General features: G+C 51.8%; 1 protein-coding gene across 2 annotated transcripts in view; it reads right to left on the bottom strand.

The window, feature by feature from the left end:
* The window catches only part of SRGAP3 (SLIT-ROBO Rho GTPase activating protein 3), a 45555-nt gene extending 29172 nt beyond the window's left edge, over window positions 1–16383 (bottom strand). For both annotated transcript variants that reach the window (XM_086470344.1, XM_086470345.1), the window contains exons 1-3: window positions 16327–16383; window positions 10436–10621; window positions 8827–8955 (exon numbers count right to left, since the gene is read on the bottom strand). In XM_086470344.1, coding sequence (XP_086326470.1) covers window positions 8827–8955; window positions 10436–10621; window positions 16327–16368 — 357 coding nt within the window. In that variant the 5' untranslated portion in view covers window positions 16369–16383. The remainder of the gene's footprint in view (window positions 1–8826; window positions 8956–10435; window positions 10622–16326) is intronic.
* Window positions 16384–18490: the final 2107 nt, after the last annotated feature.

The following is an 18490-nucleotide window of genomic DNA, read 5'->3' as shown; positions in this document are numbered from 1 at the left end:
GGGGAAAAGGAAAAGAAAGAAAGAAAAAGAAAAAAATACTTCAAACCCCTGCTCCCGGCTCCAGAACAAACGGCATTTTCTCACCCCTCTCATCCCTTTGATGGAACATAAATTAGAACCACAAATAATAATCCTTAGCCCTTCTGCAGCGCCTTTCATCTGGAGAGCTCAAAGCTCTTCGCCTATTAATTCATTAAGTCTGGTAACACCCCTGCAAGGGGTGGAAATATTACAGTGTTCAACTTAAGAAATAAACTGACACCCCGGAGCTCAAGCAAGCTGGTTTTGGCCTAAACGCCGTGGAAGCAGCCAACTACGTGTGTGTGTCTCCCACCGCCCCCCACAGAGCTGCACCAGAGGAGGGGCTGAGGGCTGCACAAGACCACTGCTGGCCATTAACCCCAGTGCCAGTCACCCCATTTCAGACACACAGGAGCAGAAACAGGTATTAGAAGGTTCACCCAAAGCCAGAAGGAAAGCCACCGAGTCTCCTGTACGAGCATCTCAACGTCCGCCCTCGGGCAACCCCAATCAGGCAGCTAAGGGAGAGCCAGCTCTGCCCCGGCACTCGGTCACGCTGCCGTGCCAGGGGTGATCTCTTGTGAGAATCTGGGAGGGTCCAAACCGCTGGGCGGTAGGCGAGCCGTGCCGCTGCTCACAACCGAGGCACCAAACTGCACCGGGACAGGTAAACGAGCAGCATCCTAAGAACAAAGCGATATCCAGCGGGTGGAACGTACAGGAGCCCAAACCACCCCGCGCTCAGCAGGGACCTTCAGTCGCTCCTCAGCGGCAGGCAGAGCCCTGTGCCGTCCCCAGGGGACAGGCAGACGTCCCGGCACAGCTCTGCGGCTCGTTCGCCCTCGTCCGGGCAGGCTGGCAGCAGTCCCCCGATGCCCCATGCCAGCTGCTCCAAGCCCCACGAGCTGGACGCCGCTTTCACAAGAGAGGCGACAGCAGCGAGGACGGCAGCTGGCGGGTCCGGAGGAACGTGATGGGGTTTAATGCGAGTGACGGAGCTCTGCAGAACTGCTGAGGGTTGTTACACAGCCGAGGCCGCAACAGTACTGGGCTCAGAGAGAACGAAATGCTTTCCAAACTGCTGACGCATCTGTCTCCCTTCCTCACTGGTTAAAGAGGTAAATGATATTTGCTGCGTCCGTCGCAAAGCACCAAATAACGTTTCACCAGGATAATGTTTACGCTTGGCCATGCCAATGCCGAGTACTACGTGAGAGCCCAACTCCTGCCTGAAAGTATCTTCAGATCTTAGGAGGAATGTTCAAAGAGAATACAAACTGCTGCTGTTCTCATTCATTTTTATGGAGAATATTTATCTGCTAAGAACTAAATATGCAGAAAACAAAACAGTCACACCTTCGCAGCCTGCAGCCTCTGCGCTTCCCTCAAAGCAAAACCGTGTCAAAACAAACCCTGTTACAAAAGGAATTCCAGGCGAGGCATGATAAAAGCTTGTAAAAAAGCAACACCCCACCACAACAAACAGGCTCTGCACGCTGTGAGATGGATCCAGGCAGCAAAGGAAATTAAACCACACCAGGAGAAAGCAGAAAGGGCTGAGACGCATCAGCAGCCACAAATAATTGCTCAGGAAAGACGGGAAGAAGCAAATGAAGGCGAGGGCTGTCTCCCTTTGACATCTGTTACCCCCAGTATTCCCCAGCCAGTCTGACACTGGCAGGAGCCGGCTATCGGGGATGCCGCGGCGCGCAGCCGCGCTGAGACGAGGCGGCGCAGCAAGGGAGGCGCGCACCCCGCCGCGCCCCGGAGGCTTCGAGGGTTGCTCAACTTCTCCGCGTTGGAAAGCGGGTGCAGCCCTAGAAAGCGCGCTATTTCAAATACAAAGGCAATATCCCCCAGACTGACCCCATCTTCTAAGCCTCAGCAATCTGAGGCCTATGCGGACCCAACGAGCAGCTCCTCTGCCAAACGAAGAGGGTGCTGAGGGAGCCCGAAACCAACCGGGACGCAGGTCCCCTCGCCACGCAGAGGCGTGCTGCAGCCCAGCACCACCCGGCAAAATCCTTCCTCTGCCCACAAAATGCCAACGCCGGCCTCACGCTCCAGACGTCGGCACCGCGAGGGTGCGACCCGCGCGCCTGACAGCGCGGGACCAAACCGCCCTGGATTCCCTCCCGGGGTCCCTGTATCTGACTGACAGCCAGACGGCGCCTGCCGTTACAGCAGGGTACGTAGGCTGCCCTAACGCGCCAAACGGGGGGCTACCTGCGGTGCGAGGCCAGGCATCGGGAAGGCCATGCCGTAAGGCCGAGGGGATGTGATGTACGCTGCCAGGCTGGCGTTCTCCTGCACCCGTTGACAAGGACACGTTTGCAAAGCGTCTCCTGAACTGAGGGCCGGGTCCCCCGTGCGCACCACGGCCTGGCTTGCAGTGCTCACAGCTACATCTCTTCCAAAGGAATGCTCTTGGTCCATCGAGTTCAGAGTTTTGCCTGAGGCAGCAACCCAGACACAAAAACTCCTGAACAACTGGTTTATTTTCAGCCAAACAGGGAACGATGTGCGGATACAGCAGGGGAAGGACAGGATCCTCCCTGACCCTCACAGTAATCAACTCACGCCCTGAAGCATGAGATTGGATTAATCCTAATCAAAGGTTCCTTAACTATAAGTACTACAGAGCCAAATATTATGTAGTCCTTTTTGAATTTAGCTATAGTTAACTAACTCTATGGTCCCCGGAGTAGGATTCTTTCTGGAGGATTTTTAACCTACATTTTATTTTGCCCCTTAGTCTCTCTATAGCAACTCCCTCTCCCACGTGTATTTCCTTAGGGCTTTTTAATGGGTTTGTTGGGAGTTTGGTGGTTTGAGTTTTTGGGGATCAGGGGTTTTGTTTGTTTGTTTAGGGCGTTGGTTTGGGTTTGTTTTTAAGATGAATGCATTGGTAAATTAATCTTTTAAAGGACATTAAGACCTCAAGGCTATTCTTTCAAGCTACTGAGAAAAGCAGCCCCGAGTATCAAGAAGAAATTATTTTCTCTAAAGGAAATACTGTTGATCTTTTTCTCCCAAGCTAACAAGGTCTATCAGACAAAGATTGATCACAGTCCTCAGGCAGTACAATTCACAGACTGCATGACACTTCTAAATCATAAAACAATCAGCACATGTGCTTAATTAATTTAGCAAGCCAATTCCAATGCCTGTGGTATCCACGTGAGGAATAAATTGTTTACTAGGTGCCAACACTGGCAAAAAATGTAGTTCTGCCATATTACTAAAGCCAGGACAGGCAAAATTCAAGAAATGTGTATTGCTTGGATTCTTTCAGTTTAATACAGCATCCTAAGAACAGCTTAGTTATTAGAGTATGATGATTCATGGTTCCTGCTTACAAACGGGTAGCTATTATTAACAACCTGAACACAGAAGAAGAGTAATACAAGTTTACTAAACTGGGTACTGGTGTATGAAAAAATTATGCCAAGTTTCTCAAAGGAAATCATGCAAATGCATCTCTTTCCCCTCCTCTCTTCATCCACAGAAGTTCTGTGTTCAAAAATATCATACAAATCTAATCCTTTTCCTTCCATTTATTCTTTTAAAATGCATGAAGCTTTTAATGGCACATGGATACTTCTGGTTTTATCATCCATTTCCCCTGACAACCTCTGCCCTGCCCCGGCAACCCACACGCCAGGACCGCCGCGCCGCCTGGGGCTCTCCGCAAGCTCAGGCATGTTTTGCTGCAGCCACCGTTAAAGCTCGAGGGTTAACTCTGCAACCAGCTGAGGTTTTTGTTCTTCACCGACTCAGGGCACCCCAGGACCAGGGCACCCCGCGAGCCCTGCATCCCCTGCTCACGTACCGGGGTGCCACCGAGCAGCACGGACAGTCGCTGGCACCCGCTGCAGCCTCCCGCCGCAAAGCACTTGCACTCAGGAGGCTGCGTGGTACCCCCAGCTCCTCGCCTCACAGCCAAGTCAGTGACAGCACCTCCTGAAAACACCTATTTTCTATTTCCCAGAGCTCCCTCCCGGCAGCAGGGAGAGCCGACCAGCCTGGGTGCCGTGGGCTGCCGGTGGCATCCCAAACTGCCGCCTCTGCGGGAACCCGGCTGACAGGGACCCAGCAGCCACGCGGCAAAGAGCGCCGAGCCTCCCGAGACAGCCCAGCTCCTCCTGACGGAAGCTGTTTGTTCTCTTTATTGCTGCACTGTTGGCTTTACCTGAAACGCCCTGAAGCCAGATCTCCCAGCGGCAGCCGGCAGCACGGTAAGCTGCCGCGCAGGCCCTGCTCCCCGGGAGAAGGCGAGTCTGGAGCTAAGATGCTGCTCTGCACGGCGGCGCGGTGACGGTGATGCTTTGCGTGGAGTTCCCACGACAAGCACACCCAGCTCTTGGGGCTGCCAGGAGCCTGGGATCCGGCAGAAAGCCCGCTCGAAGGACAGCGTGGAAGGAACCTCTGTGCCCTTGGGAACCGAAAGGCTCTTTATGCTGGAAAATTTGCTTCAAACAACAGAGCCACCCCTCAGAAGAGACCCTCTGCTTGTATAAATCAGTATCTCTCCGTCAAAGGCAGTGGCATCACGCAGAGCTACCCAGGTGGGGGGAACGTCCCGTGCAATCACCCGAGGAAAGCGCCGCTCAGAGCCAAGCTGCTGCCGGCGCTGGCTCTGCAGGCACAGACGTGCCCCAGCAATTAGCCACTGATGGGAACAACGATGACACGAGCTGCAGGAGAAGCCTACAAATAGATCCTAATAGACTGGTCTGTGGCTTCAGCGCCTCTGAGTCTCCCTCTGATTCAGGGGGCTGAGCCCTGCACACCAAATACAGCCCAGCGCAGCCAGTCCCACAGGACGGGACCACGTGCCTCACCCGAGCAAGCAGCAAACCCCAGAGTAAAACCTGAGCATCCCAGCTCGGCTGCCATTACTTGCCAGGTAACAGCAGCCTAACTCCTGGTCCTCCGCAGTACCCAGTGCTAGCTGGAAACAAACAGCTCTCCTTACGGGCTTTGCTCTATTCCCTTTTTAACTCATTTTTTCTTTAAAGATATATTATATTTTCTGGCCTCTACTCTCTTGACGCTGCTGCAAAACATAGAGCTTTACTGTGAGATTAGTGGAGCCAGCTGTAGATTTTTGGCATAACAATTTTGACTGCTGTTTCTGTTTCCTCACTTGACTAAGCATCACCTGACCATGTGAGAAACGACAATGCCATCAGCTAAGTTTTCTAGGGACAGAACAATTGAACAATTTGGCGGTAATGTGTACTATTAAATTCCTCCAGAATTCCCCTCCTTTACTTGCTTGTTGCCTCTGATATGGCAAACACGCTGATCCACAGAGAAGCAAGCTGCTCTTTCAAAGTGATTTACAGGAGGCTGAACAAGTTTTGGTGGCTCAGTACATATCGACACCGACCTTTACATTTCACTCTGCTAAATCTAGTGACATCTTTCATGTGACCACTTCAAAATATTTTGCAGCCATTTCACACAGAACTCCAGAGGGATGGATAAGTAGCTTTATCTCCACTTCACATACATGGCCAAAGAGATTAACTTGGTCACATAGTTAATGAGAGAAATGAGAGACGAACCCGGGCGTTATAATAGAAACACACGCTTCTTTCGAGGGAAGAGGCACAACAGTGTGCCTTAAGTCCAAGTCTAATTTGATCTGTCTCTATATTCTCCTCTTCCTTTCTAAAGGCCAAAACAAAAACGCCACTGGAGACAGAGGGAGGCACAGACACGCTCTGTGCCACTTCACGGCTCCTCTGATCGAGTTTTACATTTCTCATTAAAACCGCAGCCCTGGGAGGACTCTCCCCCTCTCCCAGAGCAGCTGGGACCTTCTTTCTCGCCAGAGCAGGAGATTAGCAGGACGGCTTTGTTATAAAAGTCACCACTCCGCGGTGACGCCGAGGGCACAAGAAATGTCAAGGCTGTGCCTAATAGATGACACTGAGCCATCTGGGATTTGGGGGAAACGCTGCTAAATTAGCTGCTCCAGCACCCTGACGGTTCAGGTTTGCGTACCAATCCAACAACTGCACGTGGCAATTGGTGCTTGATACGAAGGGTGTGCGAGAGCCCCCCATCACCCCTCCCATGTCCTGGAAAGACAGCCCGCACATCGCTAATCATCCCCCTTGGCGAGCCGTGGAGGAGCCGGGAGAATTTGCATAACTGCAATACACGGACACGGCTAGGATCCTGTTAAAGCATGGCCAGGCAGGTTTGGGGCTGAGCCAAAACTCTGTTCCTACCGTGAGGCCCCTCTGCGCTCACCCTCCTCCTGCAGACCCGCTCCCCCCACAGACACCCGGGCCCTGCATCGCCCCGCTCCGCTCACGCGGCTGCAGCCAAGGGCTCTGCTGGCGCTCCATCGAGGGCAAAATTCACCTTCTCTGCCCGGAGCCCCTCTGCTGCGTCTCATGAAACGAGGGGGCTGCCCCTGGGGGCGGAGGACCCGCGTCCTGGGCACTGCCATGGCCCAGACCCGGTGCTCGCAAACAGCACTGTCGCTCCTGAGAGCGAAAGGCACCGTCGTCTTACTGCTGTTAAACACGCCAAGATTAAAATACCAACTCCAAAACTACACCTAAAAATATCTGGTTCTGCGTTTTCCTTTCCATGGATCACACACCTACAGAAAGCCCGGCGCTGCTGGCTCTGCTGGCTGCCTTTTCTTTCAACCACTTCCAGCACCAGCGGGATACAGTGGACAGGAACCCCTTCTGGGGCGCGCTGAAACCCTTCTTGCCATGCTCGTGCAAAATGCATTGAATTTGTACAAGAGCGCTCAAATAAACTGCTCTTCCTTTGGGGATTTAAAACTAGGACACTCGTGTGCAGCTCGCACATCTAATATTTTGTTTTCTTTGGTGAACAGAACAGATCATTAGGGGAGTTCAGCTGCACAGAGTTGAAGATGCTTTAGCTAAAGTCCCCTGAAGGGATTCCTGGAGTGAGGAAGAAAAGCCATCTGCTGACTCCAGTGGAAGTGTCAGGAAGGAAATAAAGTTGGGAGGAATAACATAAAAAGCCAGAACTAAAATTAAACTCGGCCACTCTCCAGGAAATCCAAATCCCTATAACTCCAGGAAAATAAGTCATTCTTGCTAAAAAAAAAAAAATTAATGAGAATATACACAACAAAAGCAGAAATGCCACAGATAAATCAAGATGTCATCACACCTTGCCGTTCAAACATCTCCATGACCAAGTTATTAGTTTTCTAATATGGCTAAATACATCTTAACTAATAAAGAGAACAAAAAGGACATGCTAAGAATCTTTTATCGTATCTCAAAATCTTGACATCACCAGGGGGTTTGCATCAGACTTACTTTAATTAATGCTTAGAAGAATAAATATATGTTAGTGGGTTAGTAAAGGAGATAAACACTCCAGCACATTTTAAAGTTACATATTTAGGCAATGATGAAGCCAGAAGACTAAGTTGGCACTTATAGATCAGTTATTCATGTGTTCATTGAAGCAACTCTAGCAGGAAGAAACTCTGCATCGTGCCATCCACACCACTGTGATGATGCCTGTTAAAAGAAGAGATGGAAATCCCTTCTCCCCCATCATTTAAGAGCAGTCCATAGGAGTCGCCAATACAAACACGCGGTCAATTCCTGCCATCGCTACAAAACCTGCTTCAGCAGCTCCTGCCCTGAGGCTATTTCATGCAACGAGCACTTCGGATACAACTCAGCAGGCGCCTTCCCTAGGCAGGAAAGCACTTCCACATGTGCTGAACGGCCACCAAAGTGGCAAAGTGCCTGCTCACACTGATAGAAACTCCAGATGCATGTAGCAGAAAGTAAAAAACCCCTCTTGTTCCAACAACAAGAACAAGGACGTGTCTGATCTTCGTAAGAGTTTCAAATGCAGACTCATCGATGGGCCAGGAGGAAACCTCAGGCCCACCTGGCTGGCCCCAAGGCAAATTCTCTGGACTTGGAGAAGCTCCAGCTGCAGGACACCCTGCTGTGTGGAAGCCACAGCAGACGAAGCCGTCGCTTTGACGTGGAGCAGAGCACCACACCTGCACGGTTCTGAGGGCAGAGCCGACGTGCACCGGCCACCAGACCTCAGCAGGTTGTCGGTGATACAGCACGAAAGGTGCAGAAAGCATCCAAGCAGCTTCTAGTTTGTCACTACGTATTAGACGTGCCTGAACCATCCAGTTCGACCCAGACCCCCCGGCTTACGCACTCAGGAAAGCCTTCGGTTCAGGCTGGCTCATATCCTGCAGTTAAAATGAAAAACTCCATCTTTTTTCCCAGGCGCTGATGAAAGAAGTTTGTACGCGGCATCAATACGAACCAACTACTTTGTGATCACGTGGCCACCACAAAATTCAGAGAAGGCTGACTCTGAGCGTTGCTCAGAGAAGTTGTGGATGCCCCATGACGGGAAGTGTTCAAAGTCAGGTCAGACGGGGCTTCGAGCAACCTGATCCAGTGAAAGATCATGGCATGGGGCTGGACTAGATGATCTTTAGAGCAGTAATCCCTTCCCACCCAAACCATTCTGGCTCCCCTATAATGGCAGCTCTAGCTCTGCACATATAGACCCACATCATCTGGGGGGAAAGTCAAATGCAGCTGGGAGGACCACGGGGAGAAACAAAACGAATCCAAATTTACAGCACATTTTCAGTCCCCAGTCAAGCGTTATTTTAAAGCCCCAACAAATACCCCCTCATGACCACAACATGAGAGTGCATTTAAGGATCAAACCATGCTGAAGATTTGGCCGAGAGCTTATCGGTAGAAAACGGGCAGGATGCAGGCAGGGGGAGGAAGCACTTACATCAATGAGGTCAGAGACGTCGTGGATGTAGTATTTACTGACAGCCGCGTTGGTGGCTGCCAGGTTCAGCAGGTAGTCGTTCCTGGCTTTAGTACACTTCAGCTTGTTTTCAGAATATTTGGCTTGTCTCTGAAAAAGCAAAATGGAGTGAGTGTCAGCGCACAAATAGGATGCTGCTTTCACAGCTTCTCTTGCTGCAGGGCCCCCCAGCACCCTGCAGCCTGGGTGTGATGTGTTAATTAATAAAATCTGGTATCAGGTATAAAAACAGGCACCCTCGCCAGGACGGAGGAGATCACATCCGAACATCCCTGGCACCGTCAGCCAGCACGCAACGAGCGCACTCTGCTCAGATGTTCCCAGTGCATCCCGAGCACAGCTGCTCCTCCTTTATCTGTGCATTCGTGGAGGTTTTGGCGCCAATCGGAATTACAGGGCCAAATTTTCTCCCAGATACGCTGACATACATTTGGACTTGCTCCAGATTTATGCAGCTGTATCACAGCGGAATCTGGCCCAGAGGCCCAAGCTACAAAATTTAGAACAGGATCCAGAATTCAAAACTCTGTAGGAAAGCAGATGTGCTCAGATCTGGGGCATTTGCTCAGGCAGATCACTAGTCTAAAGGTTTAGTACAAAAGATTAAGCCTTCAGAGAAGCATGCTGCTAGACAATGTCCCAGTGCTGGGCCAACGTGTAAGCAAACGTGTCCTGGCTGGGAAAGCTATTGCTTTTTCTCCAAAATTAACAGAAAAATTACAGTTTTGGAGATATTGAGATCTGGGGGGATTGGCTGAAGCTGGAATAGAGTGAAGTGTTTTGACTAGCAAAGCCAACTAAGTGCTACACTTTAACTCCCAGACAGTCTGTGGAGGAAGGAACACTCTTATTTTGCATATCCCACCGTTTTTTTGCCTGCCATGACTCCCTGACTGAAGGAACCCCGGGACAGCTGTGGTTCACTGTTAAAAGCACCTTTTTAAAGCAGTAAGTCATGACCAAACCGCAGCCCCCATGGCAGGGCCCCGTGCCAAGCCAGACACACCAGTGTGCTGCCCTCCTCCCTGTTCAGCGCAGCCTCTCGGGTCCCAGCCAGGGCACGGTGACGCCCCCGCCGAGACCCCCGGCCCCCAGCCCAGCCGCTGGTGTACCAGCGCCTCCCACCGCCCGTCTCCACCATGTGCCCTCAGAGCCATCAGCCTCCAAGGCCCCTCCAGCCGCCCTTCCCAGCCCCCCCTCCAGAGAGCCAGCCTGCAAGACGGCACGGGTGGCCATGTGGCTCCCACGTGGGTCTACCACCCCCTCCGAGGCCGCACTGCCCAATGTCCCCCCGTCCCCGTTGTTTCCTGAGCAATGCCAGCCCAACTTTGGGTCAAATCCTCGCTAGCAGCTGGTTTTGGCACCCCTCCGCAGACAGCAAGCTTTAAAGAGACTCCTTGTGGCCCCTCAGACTGCCCTTCAGCAAAACACGCGAGTTGCCATCCTCCCCAACCCCTTCCCAGGGACACGGGGACGGCTGCATGGACAAGGAGAGGGCTGGAGCCAAACCCTCCTGCCCGCAGGCAGCGCCAACCCCAGCCTGGCTCCTCTGTCCCTCCTTCTCACCCACCTTTTCCTTCATCTTCTCAATCTTCTTGACGGAGCTCCGCCGCTGAGGCCTGTCCTCGTGCCGCAGCAGGTTCACGCTGATGTCCCCCGACTTGTTGAACTGCTTCTCCTCCTGCTTCTCTGCCTCCTTCAGCTTGCTCTCAGCGCTGATGCTTTCTGCGTGATACATGTGGTAGGTCTTCATCACCTGAGGAAACAGAAGTTTGTGAGCCACCTGCCCCAGGGCCACACAGAGCACCAGAGCATGAGACGTGGCAGCCACGGGCAGCGCGGAGCACTCTCAGCCGTGCCAGGGCTGTCTGAGGCCTCCATGGCATGAAGGAACAAGGCGGGAAGGAAAAGCCCATGAAGTTACCCCATCACTGGCTCTATTTTGAAATGGCACAGAGCTGGTGTAAGAACCGTTACCCCCACGGGTAACGCAGGGACAGGCCGAGATGCGCCTCCAGCACACACCCATGTTCGAAGAGCACCGCCTGTCTTCCTACAGGGAAACAAGAAACAACTTCCCCTGCTTTGCCGCTGGGATAAGGGTCTCCGTGACGAGAGACTGTGAGGAAGCCAAAGGCAACCTGAAGTCACTTTTGACCCAACCCCTCTGTTCCTACACATGAACTTGCTAAGCCGACCCATCAACTTAACCCCGGCTCTACCATCCTGACAGCAGATCCCGTCTTGCAGGTGGAGGAGCTGCAATTTCCAAGCAGCAATGGAGTCTGTCTCCTATCACCACTTAATTCTCCTCTTGCTGCTGCTGGTAAGCAGCCAGCGCCAGGGCGGACTGAGCAACACCTAGTCCTTTACATCCAAGATCGCCATCAGTGGCTGTGGACAGACAATGCTGATCCTTTAAATTCAAGATCGCCATCAGTGAGTCTGGATAGATGATGCTGATGTACTGCCAGAGAAACTCCTGCAGGCAAAACTTCTACCACAGCCTTTCCTTTCAGATACAAAAGCCCAAAGGGCACATTACGATCATTTTAATGGAGCTGGCAAGAGGAACACATCTGCTCCTCTCTCTTTATGCCTGCAGTCACGTTGTCCCTTTTTATCATCTCCCTCCAGGATCTGGATGGTTTATTTCACATTGCCTTGACAAGGCTCGAGCTGCCTGACTTCTCGCTGCGGATCAGTCTCTCACAGAGTGCCTGGGCACCACCGCAACAGCACCGGGACAGGCTGGCCTCGAGGCCCCCGGGTTAAAAAGGAACAGGAACCTACAAAAGCCGAGTAACTTCGCACAAGCCTTAATGAAGAAAATAGAGTCTTCCTCAGCTGCGGTTGTCAGCAGGAACCAGGAGTGTTTAACTTGGACAAGGTTAGGCTGAAACATATGATGTCTCCTCTTGCCAAGCACAAACGTCAGCTGCACACGAGCTCCAAATGCCGCCTCAAAGCCTGCACAAATGTGCCATCGCTGGGAGATACAATATTAGGCAACTCAAGGAACAGTAAGCAGAGGTTTGTGCCTTGCTTCTGAGAGGCTTTACTGAAAAATCTGCAAACCCTAACACAGATTCGAGCCGTGTATTTCAAACTGCAGTTTCTCCAGTGAATGTCATAGGACACACACAAAACACAATTTCTGGGTTTTTTTCCTAAGGAAAAAGGCTAGAGGGCTTCGTTGAGCCCTCCTCATCTTCACTGTCTCCATCTTTTTGTGAAAAACTCGGGGGAAAGTCAAAAAGAAAAGTCCTGTGCTTCAGCGTGGTCAGGCAGTCATGAGAGAGGTTTCTCCAGCACCCAGAGAGGCCCTAACACAACAGGAAAGCCCAACAATTAAATAGCAGTCCAAATCGCATGATTTGTGTGAAATCTAAAGGTTGTGAGACAGTCACCTAACCAGAAAAACTTCAGCACAATTCATCAGTTGTCTCTGTTCCCCCACAGCTACGCTGCTCTGCCGCAGGCCTGGGGACACGCTGCGGGACCCCACTGACTCCCACGGCTGCGAGGGGGACACCAGCAGCCGGAGCGCGAGGCAGGACTCCACCGCAGAGCGCAGCATGGGGGTCCGGGCCCCACTGCAGTCCAGTACCCTTGCACAGGCTCTTACTGACTTATTTGGTAAGAAACAGAGAAACTCTCCTTAACGAAGGCCCTTTTTCCTCCTCCCTGTTTTCTCCCTGCTTGAACCTGAAAAGGTAACGTGGGAACAAGGCTTAAGACGCCTCCAAAAGCCTCTTCACCAAAGCACGAAGGACCTGAAGCCATTAAAAGATTTCCCCCCAGACCTCAGCACCCACGCTGCTGAACCAGATGCCTTAAACAGGTCGCTGTGCCAACTGTATTCCTCATCAGCTGCCAGGCCACACAGCTCGTGCTTGGAAATTCAGGGGAGATTCCTGTGTAATATCTGCCTTAGTTTTGAATGGGGACTGCCTGCACTGCAGCAGTCAGCCCTTTGATCCGCAATTCCCTCGTGCCTCCTCAGCGCCTGCAAGCGAGTCACGCTGTCCCTGTCCTACACTGTTGTGTCATAAAGAAAAACTGCCACAGCTGCGTCCCTGGGATCTTTTCTGCAAATAAGTCAATTAGCTGCAGAGGAGGGAGAAAAATATGTTCCAATGTTCATTAGTTATTTAACAACGCAAGTTGTGTTTTCCAATACTAATAACACGTTCTGGATAAAGGCCATTGCCAAAATACCAGCCAGAAACGGCACTGTTTGCTGTCTTCAGCTAGAAGTGCTTTGTATTGCTAATCAGCTCGTTCAAGGTTCTGACCCAGCGGAGGAGCCAGATCAGAAACTGGGTGACCCGTGCTAAGCACAGGCTCAGCCCTCCTGAAGCCGAGGAGACCAAAACAGAAGCCCAGGGCACAGGGCAAAGCGGGGATGAGCATGGCCATAGGTGAAAGCCTGACAAAGACCCCAGCCCCCTCCCCTTTGGATGCAGCCTGTGGCACAACCTAAGGGACACCCATCGCGTAAGGCCGGAGAAAGGGACGCGTCCATCGGGCCAACAGACACTGACCTCCATCTCCCTGGGCTCTCAAGGAAGCAGGAAAGCAAGCCCGTTCCTTTCAGAGCATCTCTACGGCGTGACACAGAGCAACGTGTCAACGCGCTTCTACTGCGGGATGCAGTCAAGGATTTCTGCAGCGCGGCGCTCTTGGAAAACACCCGCTAACCATGGAGGTACGGCCTCCCCGCCGCAGCGCTGCCGGTGGCAAGGAAAGCTTCCTCCAGCCAATTCATGTCCTGCTACGCAGGGGATGGTGGCTACTATTATTATGTTTAACCTGGGTAACGTATCTGTAGGTAATTATTCCAATTAGTACAATTCATTTGACAGTTATTAATCCTCTTCCATAACGCTGTGTGACAAAGAATCGCGCTGGTTCACATCACAGAACTTCCAGGGACTTCAAGGCGCTGCCTTCGGCTGTAGCTACGTCCCTGCGTCACGGCAAACAGCCCGCCCATCAAACAGCCCGCTGTTGGTGCCACGCACCCAATCGCACATCATCGCCAGAGCTGACAGAAAACGCGCCCGGAACAGTGCTCTGGGGTCACTGTTTCTCATACCCTAATATTCTGCCCTGGCTTCTTCAGACAGGAATGCATACAACGCAGAAAGGGACCTGGGAGCAGAGGAACAAAGAACCTCCGACCTTTACGGGCTCCAGCTTGGCATCTGTCTGCTGGAGTCTGCAGGCAGGAATCAAGAGAATGAAGCTGGCTTTCATTCACAGCTAAATTATTTCTGTGCACAACTGTTCACAAGAAACGGCTACTTCAGAATGAGAGTTGTCTACTTCCTTTTTCATTAAAATCAGCGTGGGTTTTGGGTTTCGTTCTTTCCACACAGACAGTCCACAGGGTGACTTGCATCAGAACAGCAACAGGGCTGAATTAAAATCAATTTACTTATTTTGGCTTAAGTTTGAGACAGTGAATGCCTGAGAAGCCTGTGAAAAATTACATAGTTTCCACACAGCGCACAGAGTACCCTCCAACAAGCTTGAAAAGCAGCCTAACCAGGGCACAGATGTGCCGCGGATACAGGCCTTGGCCACAGGCAAGATAAACGACTCCCTTGCGTTGAGGGCAGACGAATGACATGTCACAAGCAGCAGCTTGGTGTCCTTCGAGCCAAGGGTCCTCATTCTGCATCTGATTTTGTCAGCAGCCACAGTTACCAAGTGTGAGGCTTCTTGCAAGGACCATGCCACCTCCGGCTCCGTCCTGAAGACGTCCCAGAACACCACCACACACTGGACCAACCTGCAACCGGCGTCTCAAGGACAGAAAGCTACTGACTGGAGGGGAGCTGGTTTGCACCGAACAGATTGAAGATGATCTTGTTTGCCCAACAGGACCCGCTTTTTCTTCATGTTTCGTCGTCGTTCCGGAAATAAGCATGTCTTCCCTGCTCCTTCCCAGCTGGATGACACAGTGGGTTTGTTATCGGAGCAGCAAGGTCAGTTCAAAGAAAACACGAAGCTCTTCCAGCCGTTCCAGTCTGTTTCACCATTCAAACACATTCTGCTCAGCATGTGGGGGCAATCTCAGCTCCAGCAAAGATGAGTTTTGCCACAGGCTCAGCAGGAACAAAATTACTCCCTACACTCTTCCTTGGCCAAATGCACACGCTTCAGACCTCAGGACACGTCTGATCCTCAAACTGACCTAACCCTGTCCCTCAAGTGATGCTCCTGTCCCGTGTTTGGGTTCCAAGTACACTGGTCCACAGCTATTAGGGCCAGCCCAGCCCTTGTTATTCTTCCCTTGTCTTGCATCTGTCATGCTGCTGCTGTAATTAATCTTAAGTCACCACCATGAACACAGCTTGTGACATTCAGCCACCAACAATGCACTCTCAAATCTCACACAGGCTTTTTAATCCAACCTGGCTGTCCACCCACACTGCAGGTCCCACAAAAACGGAATCCTTCAACAACCAACGCAGAAACAAACCTGTTAAGAGAAGATTTATGGCTGAAATTTCAAATAGTATCATTCATGCTCTGTTGTTTAGGCCTATTTTTCAAAAAGATGGAATAAAATGATTGTTTAGGAATACACCTACTGCAGTGTTATTTATGTACCAGTAACAGATACAACCAAAGAAAGCAAATCTATCACCTCAATTTTCCAACACAAGACAGACTTTATTGGCTTTGTTGATCCTAAACCACAAATAAAATTGAAAAAAGCCCAGTCGCTACAGGGCAAGAGACAGAAGCAACACAAATACTTTTACTGCCCTACTATGAAAACCTGCTTGAAGAGCAGCGCCCTGACCGACAGCGTACGACTTCCCCTGGAGGCACAGGCGGCTCCGCGGCACAGGCTCCCTGGAGCAGGCGCACGAAGCCCAGCACACACCAGCTAAAAGTTTTACGCACTCCTCAGCAGACAGCCACGCTCGGCAGACAGCCACAGGCCACCAGACTCACGCGAGCAGGTCAGGTCTCAGCCTCAAACCGGCACAGTCGGAGCATGACTTCGGAGCCATTAACGCCCGGCAGGAAGCACCAGCCGAGTGAAAACTGCAACAGGCCTAAAGGCAACGGTGTGGAAGGCCCGGCAGGCGAGAGCACCACGGACACCGGGGATGGCACCGGGTCACACCCCAAACACCTCCGCTTCCGCTTAAGGGAAGCGGTTACGTGGCGTGATCCCCTGCCCGACGCGGCCGCAGAGCCCCTCCACGGCAGGGCTTCTGGGAAGTCCTCCCTGCCGCCGGCAAAGCCAGCAAGGAGTGAAACGTCTCTAACCGACGCCAGAGGAACGAACAGGCTGCACCGCAGGACGGCAGGAGGGAGAGCGAGCCTCCTCGAGCCGCTGAAACGCCGAACGGACGTTTTGTTCAAACGAATGACGCTGCCTGCGCGCCCCGGGCTGCACAGCCTCGACATGGGTAGGGTCAGGTCATCACTCACTGTGTAAAGCTCGTTGGTGACTTTCAGGAGCTCTTCATGCATCTGTAAGCCAATCTCTTTACTCTGGAAGACAAAAAGAAGAAGAGTGGAGACTCAGTTACGCTCACAGCGTGCATTGCTGAAAGGAAAACAAATTTTGGAGGGAAAAGCAAAACTGCACGACTTCCAAATGCTACACAAAGAAGAAATGAGGTGATGGGTTTTTTCCCTGACAAGCTGACCAAAGGTATACGGAAGGTCTCCAGTGCTGCCCAAGTACTGGTATGGGGCATCGTGGCACCAGCAGAAGGAACAGAGTCTGGGGACACTGGCGAGCTGGTCGACAGGGAAGCAGCGAGTTGTTCTCTCTTAAGCCAAGCGACCAACCTGACCCTGACAGAGCCAGCAGTGCTTGTTCCCAGCCCTTCCACCCCTGTGCCCAAGCGCATCCTGTTCATCCCCAGCAAAGGCTTTCACACCCACCCCACAGAGAACAAAACCACAGCAACCCCTCTCACGCCTACTGGGTTCTTCTGTCCTCCTCCCAGCTGACCGTGGGGCAGGGGGACCTCGGCAGCACAACTGGCTTTGGGTAGTGCCCGTCTGAAACACCTCCGGCCCCTCGGAGATCTGCCCGCTCCTGGCCCCCCTGCCGAACACGAGACTTGCCGTTCTTTGCTCTGCAGTGGACTTAACAAAACCATGTACATTTTAATTCTAGATATTATTTTTAAAAGCAGAACAACCCTGCAGCACGAGAAATGCCCCAGGGGCCTCATTTACACCACGTCAGAAATCCTGTCTAATACCCTTCCTGCTCTGGGAGCTGAAGAGACAGCATCAGCAGGGCTGCCAATCCACATCTGGGCTCTGTTTTTTCCACTTCTAAACATTACAACCAAAATACAGATGGCCGCCTCTTCCAATCTGCTTGTGACAGTGAAGTTTCAAAGTAAACTGGCATTTTGATTTCCTTTAATTTTCTACAAATCCTTAACGAAATAAAACGTGTGATTACAAACACGAACACACACAGTGCAGCAAATCCTCATGCTATTTCAGAATTGTTGCATTTTCGTTTGAGGTCGATGTTTGCCCATGGATCACCCAGCCCGGGTTTCAGAGACCACGATGAGGGACATCACATGATTAGCTTGCTTCACCCTGCGAACACACAGGGATGAACCCAGAGCTACAGACCACACCGCCTCACCCCTCCGCTGGCACTGTTTACCTCTAGCCCCCCGCCACCTCACTGTGCGGATCTAACACAGAATGCCCCCCCCTCCTTTTGGGGACTTGTTTCATGTTAAGGCTGGCGCAATAGCTGGGCCTGCTCCATAGCCAGGAGCGTTTCATGGCTTGACTTCACCCCTTCTTCAGCAAAACCTGTGTTACTGGATGGGCTGTTGCATTCTCCGTATCGAGCTGGCTGTGTGTCAATGCTACATTAACTCCCCTGAATAGCTTAAATCACACAATAAACAGTTGTGGGGACACAAATTGCCTAGATTTGCATTTTTCAGTCACACAGTATCACCTGTCCATCTACCTTGATTTGAGAGATTCATTAAAGACACTTGCTGCTGGACTTGGAATTCCCAATCAACTGTGAGATCTCAGAACAAACACCATTAGGGCTTCCCTGCCCAGCATGGCTGGTTTTAGGCTTACCTTGACCACGACCCACCCTCCCCAATTTCTCTTCAGTAGCTCATTTTCACTAATCGGACCAGAGTGAAGCAAAGTCTCTCTCAAAAAGGACATTTTATTACGAAATAGCTGCACCGCAGTTATCTAACACAGTTTCACATTTCACAGCCGCAACAGCCGAAGCTCAGCCAGCGTCAGAGAAGGCTCCCTGCGAGGGCAGAAACTCAGGACACCTTCCTCCCTCCGCCCCCTTGTCTCCTGAAACCCTGTTATCAGTTTGTATTTCCATGTTCCTCACCAGGCAGGATGAAGCAGATCCAGTCGCCCACCTCCTACAGCACGAACACGGCACGTCATGGCAGAGGCCACAACTCGGGGAGCTGCTGAACGTTTCAGCCTGGCTGCGGATCAAGTCAGCTCCTACTCAGAAATCCAGCGGTTGGGCGCTACTAGGCTTTCCTGCCTCCCTTGTAATTACACCCCAAATCTCTCTGCAGAATCTTCCTGGCTAGGAAACGCTTATTACAGCTTG

Source organism: Leptosomus discolor, chromosome 9 (assembly GCF_034619465.1).
Source record: "Leptosomus discolor isolate bLepDis1 chromosome 9, bLepDis1.hap2, whole genome shotgun sequence".
Lineage (NCBI taxonomy): Eukaryota > Metazoa > Chordata > Aves > Leptosomiformes > Leptosomidae > Leptosomus > Leptosomus discolor.
Note: the sequence above shows the minus strand (reverse complement) of the source record. Positions and strands in the feature narration are given on the sequence as shown.